The 5849-nt window shown below is 36.3% G+C and overlaps 1 protein-coding gene across 15 annotated transcripts in view; it reads left to right on the forward strand.

The window, feature by feature from the left end:
• MTMR3 (myotubularin related protein 3) overlaps positions 1-5849 on the forward strand; it is a 116661-nt gene that overhangs the window by 81330 nt on the left and 29482 nt on the right. For all 15 annotated transcript variants that reach the window (XR_003046606.1, XR_003046607.1, XM_025047503.1 and 12 more), the window contains 2 exons: positions 1-35; positions 2067-2233. The exon at positions 1-35 is cut by the window's left edge and continues 42 nt beyond it. Coding sequence is in view for 13 of the 15 variants with exons in the window: in XM_025047503.1 (XP_024903271.1) it covers positions 1-35; positions 2067-2233 (202 nt within the window). In the remaining 2 variants the exon portion in view is untranslated. The remainder of the gene's footprint in view (positions 36-2066; positions 2234-5849) is intronic.

Here is a 5849-nt window from a genome sequence, read left to right on the forward strand (position 1 = left end):
CTTCATTTGACTTGCAAAGACTGCAAGGTTATCAGGTATGTGGTGTGTTTAGCGTGGAAAATACTTTTTAAAGAATAGATCCGTGGGGTTTGGTAACAGAAAAACAGCTTTTGAGGGTCAGCCTTGTTAGGAATATTTTTCTGAGTAGTTAGTGTCTGAAATATTTCACCTTTAAGTTACTTTGCTATTTGAAAGGTATTTTTAATTTTTTTATTTGGACATTTCAAATTTACAAAAAATGCAAAAATATAAATAGTATAAAGAATACCAGTATTGTTAACATGTTATCCCATTTGCTTTTTCATTTGCAGGAGCCTTGTGTGTGAGTGTGTGTGTGTGTGAGAGAGAGAGAGAGAGCGAGAGCGAGAGCGAGAGAGAGAGCGAGAGAGAGAGAGAGAGAGAGAGAGAAAGAGGGAGCGAAGAGAGAGGGAGAGAAATATTCTTTTTCTAAGTAATCCTAAAGTAAGTTAATACAGTCATGGCTCTTCACCTTGAAATGCTTCATTGTGTTTTCCTAAGAATAGAGATATTTTCTTACATAACCGTAGTATCAGTATCAACTTCATTATTTTACACTTATAATACTTTTATCCAATCTACTATCCATGTTCCAATTTTGTCAGTTGAAATAATAATGCCTTTTATAGCATTTCCCCTCACCACCACCTCATTCATAACAGAATCCAGTCAAGGTCAGATACTACATTTGGTTGCCATGATTCTATAGCCTTCTTTAATCTGGAACATTTTTCACCACCTTTCTTTGTCTTTTATGACATTTTGAAGAATACTCTTATTTTAATAGACTGTTTCTTATTATGTGTCCAGTATTTCCTCATGATTAAATTGAGGTTGTCCATTCTCAGCTAGACCGCTATATATATGAAGTTGTGTCCTTTTCAGGGTATTATATTACGTCTGGAGGCAAACAGTGTCCATCTATTCCTTATTGGTGATGTTAATTTTGATAACTCTATCAAGGTATCACCTGCTTTCTATACGATTTCTATTTTTTCTCCCTTTCAACTAGTAAATAGTCTCTGGAATGCACTTTAAGACAATGCACATTTCTGTTCTCATAAAATTTCTCCATAGATTTAACTTCCATTGATTTTTTTTTTATCTGATCTTTACTATAATTGTTGCAAAATAATACCTGAAATTCTTTTTTAAATTTAGTAGCTCTACAAGTTTTAAATTCTCTAGGTTTTTACTTTATCTCTTTGACTTATTCTGGAGTGCCAGTAAACATTGTGTGTTGGCATATCGATGAGTCACATTGATTGGGACAAGGGAGAGGTTTAAGTGACCTCCTTGGTTTTAAGGTAAATATTTAAATTGCTTTTTATCTATTGAGATTGGGCTTGCTTTTAGTAGAGACTGGCTACAACTCACAGTTTAAAAACCTGTTAATTACACAATTTTAAACACTGCATTTGAAAAGGTATTTCTTGCACTAATTATTTTAACCTCCTAGTTATATATACTGAAAATTGCAATTGATAATAGAATTATTTTGTTCTTTACATGGTCACAATGAAATACTATATATCTTATTTTGGATCTGAAGTTGCCTATTTATTCTAATTGCTAGGTAGACAGATTTTGAAATTATTCCCTAACTGGCCAAAAGTATTGATGTGATTTTGAGTTCAGTCTAATATATCATAACAAAACAAAAAGAACTACTCTAAACATATTTCTTAAAAAGGACAACTATACAGCTTTGATGGAAGAAGAAGAATGAAATTTCACTCGCGGAAGAGAATGACTGCCATTTTACTTTAATAATTAACATTAATCAGTCTCAGAAGAGATTTCATTAGTCTTATAAAATAAGTTTTTTACATGTCTGGCTTTCTTCTTTTTGAAATTTTTCCACCATTGACTAAAATTTGTTGGCTTGTTTTTGTTATAAATAATAAACACGTGAATTACCATCTCTCATGCTTTTTGACTATAGTTGTCACTTTACCATGAGTGGGCACTCTTGAAATGGTAGCTTCCCTTATGTTTCATTGTCAACTGTCTTCTGATTGCATCCATACTTGTTTGGCTTTACAAAGGTGTCAGTTCTCAACCTTTGAGCAGTGTCAAGAGTGGCTTAAGAGACTGAACAACGCAATCCGACCACCTGCTAAAATAGAAGATCTCTTTTCATTTGCGTACCATGCTTGGTGCATGGAAGTCTACGCCAGTGAAAAAGAGCAACATGGAGACCTCTGCAGACCAGGTAAGCCTTTCTAAAATACGCAGATGGTGGCTTTATAGAACTGCTACTCGAGGTACCCTTAACAGGAAATGGGACTCCTATGCATTCATGTCAGTATATATTTTATGCAGCACCTAGCGTATGCCCAGTATTCTCCTAAGCTCAGCAGAACATGTTTTCTGCCTTTCAGGGAAGGAAAGAACATTAGACTTGGCACCACAATTTATTGGGCCTGAGAACCAGCTGTAGTAAGATTTAATGGATGTTACGGAACCCTAATGGAAGGGAGCCATGAGCGTCATATGCAGGTGTGGGAAGACTTCATGTTAGAAGTGGCTTTTAGAGTAAGCAAAGTAGAGTAAGCTTTGAAGGTCAAGTGAGAGTTCATTGTTTAGAGAATGGAGAAAAGAATGATAGAGCAAGTAGCATAAACAAAGATACAGAGGTGTAAGGTTAGGTCATAGAATAGTGGAGTATAAAATGGCCTTTTACTATCTTCGAATTTTTAAGTCATAGATTTCCTGTTATCACCCCTTTCATCCCATAGATGATAAAACAGAGGTCCAGATAAACCAGATAACTTTCCTCAGGACAGACAGAAGCTGAGCCTGTACTGGAAGCTATATTTCCTGACTCCTCATTAAATCTTTGTCCGACTCACCATTTTTCTCTTCAGTAATAGCTTTGACCAAGTTCATGATATTTTCCTGCATGTAGTTGTCAGTGAACTTTATGTTGCTCTAAATAGAACTTTGCTGGTGCAACATTGAATCTTTAATGTCTCCAGTTTGGGAGCAATCTTAAATTCCTAAGCAGTGAAAAGTTGTGAGCTTCCTTCCAATAAAGTTTACTCCTGGCACTTTTTCTATAAACCTCATTTTTCAATCCTAAATCTTCAATTTAATAATTCTCTCCTGGGTCATTTTAAACATTTGAGGCTAGTCTAGCTATACTTGTATCACTTTGTTCCTGGCTCATTCACTGGTTGAAGCTTTTGGTTCATATTACTGTTTGATTAAATTATAACAAGCATTATCTTATTTTTAAAGATTGTTTGATATGTAGTTTTATTTGGCTCTCATGATCTCATCAGACAAAGCAAGATAGGCTAGTATCTCTGTTTCGGGAGCCAAAGAAGACTCAAAGAAGTAAAGCACAGTAGGCAGTGACAGAGCTAGGACTTAAACTCACTTCCCAGCTATTTAGAGCTGACTGGATGGGGTGCTTTGGATACAGAGATGAAAAAACAGAGGCACCTGCCAGTTGTTGAGTTTCCGGAATCCAGTCTTTCTATGTGCCTGGTCAGGCCAGTGGAACCCAAAATCATCCACAAGAGACCAGACCAGACCTTGGAATGTTATGAGAATGTGCTTTTTAAACGCTTTCACTTCACTCCCTTATCCATTACATCTGTCCTTTTCTTTTTTCTTCTTTATCGAGATGCCATAGTACTTTTTGTTTGTTTCTTCCTCTTTTAAAGTTTTTTTAAGGTAAAAGTTATACACAATAAAATGCACAAATCTTATGTGTACATTTGCTGAGTTTTTAACCATTACATCTTATTAAATTTTTAGTTTCTATGGTCTCCTAGGATAATGAAGTTAATGAGCATATCTTGCTACATTGTGTTATAGAAGAACTTTGATTTAAGACTCTTAACTCCAAAGGCATTCCCTTGTTTTGGGTTGCCAGTGTTTAGTTAATGGGCTTGCTTTCTTCTAACCTGTTCTCTCACAATCACAGACTGAAAATTCCTCATCTTTTTAAGTCATTCTTTATTCCCTTGATAATTTTAGTTATTCTTTTTGGATTTGAGCCAACTCTTAGGAATATCCTAACATGTGCCAGGTCAGAACTTCACTCTTGTCTTTTAATTATGGATTGGTTTGTCCTGAGCTGGGATTACTTTCTTTGATCTCCAGGTCCTTCCCTTTCTGATGATATTTGGTATTCTTTGGCAACCAGGCTTTAGAGATGTCTACAGTATCCTCTGTCTTTTCATGGGTTTGTAATGGATGAAGGCATTAGGGGGTAATGTACTGACTTAGGAACTAGAAAAAACAAGTTAAAGTCATACTCTACCAATTCAAAAAATAATACCAGAGAAGCCAATTATCCTCTCTGTACTTTAGTTTCCTTTGTTTTTCAAACTGAAACATTCTTGTTCGTTTTGTCCAAGCTGATCTGGGTATCCTGAGATTAAATCTGTTATGCTGGAGTTCAATTCAGTAAATGTTTGAGTAACCCCTATATGCCATGCTTGTGAAAACATTTTTGAAAATTATAAATTTACAAGGTGATACCATGTCTTTGTAACTGATTCGAACATCTGTGAGTAAAGGTTGTATTTCGTTTCTTCCCAATGTATACAATCCATACCAAAGTTAACCTGCTATTGTTCACATGGAATCTCATTGTATTTCAGTGGCTTGGTTTGACTGTGTGTGTGTGTGTGTGTGTGTGTGTGTGTGTGTGTACACATGTGTGTGTATATGTATATGTGTGTATATACATACATGTGTTATATATTTTCATCGTGGAGTACAGAGAGAAAACCTGTTGTTAAAAAACACCGAGGTAACATTTTTATAGCCAGTCTACCTGGTTCTTCTGTCTCCACCCAGTATTGTTGAGTGGCTACATCATTACTCACCAAATATGAGCTTACCAGACAACCACATTCTTATAAGTCATCTTTGGGGTGAGACAGCACTCGAAATATTTCAGAGTGATGCCTTTGTATAATCCGCCCCCAACATATATATCACAAGCATAGACGCTGAGGGGTAGAAGTTAGTCTTTTGGCAGTTAATAAAGCCTTCTGTAGGTTCTTCTCTGCTTAGCCTGTTAACAGTAGAATGTGTCAGAGAAGAGGGTATTGGGGAAATTACATCATTACCTCAAATTCATATAAATCTAAGTTTCCAACTGTTGAACCTGTCATAGTTAAGCCAGCCATACTGTGGCCACAGCTCTAGGTCTTAATCTGCTTTGGAAATTCTCAACATTGCTATTAGAGTTCATCTGTGAAGCTTGCAAAAGCCTTTGCAAAACTCTTGACTCTGCTTTTAGCCCCATTTAAAACTCTGAAAAAGAAATGAGCTAGAAGCCGAAAGCTCATCTTTCTTATGCTCAGCTTCCTTCTCCTCATTGTAGCTGCCTTCTTGGTGATCATTCTATACCTGAGCAGTAATCTGGAGTCCTGACAGATGACTGGGCAAATCAGTGTAGTAGCATAGGCCCGCCTTTATGACCTCTTCTTTAGAAGGCCAATTAAGCATACCTTGTTTAACTACGAACAGCATATGACTCTAGGTCTTATACTGTTGTGCAGCTCCTTGTTTTGTGTAAATTAAAAGCTCTTACCAGCAGAGTCTGTCTTCTAAATATATATCTGAGTTTATATCCACTAAGTGTATATCTGGACAACTGTACTAGGACTTTTGTTCTTAAGAAGAATGATTCTTTCCTCCATATTTGAAAACCTGGGATGGCTAGTTCTCAACTTCTTTGACTCTGGTGCTTTTTCCTTACACCCTGGTTAGGGTCTAGGTCCTTATATTCCAGGCTTTTAAGTTGTATATAATTGTGGGCCTGAGTATTCAGAATCAGCCAGGGAGCTAGACTTTTGTGGGGA

This window comes from Pteropus alecto, unplaced genomic scaffold (genome assembly GCF_000325575.1).
Source record: "Pteropus alecto unplaced genomic scaffold, ASM32557v1 scaffold190, whole genome shotgun sequence".
Taxonomy (NCBI): Eukaryota; Metazoa; Chordata; class Mammalia; order Chiroptera; family Pteropodidae; genus Pteropus; species Pteropus alecto.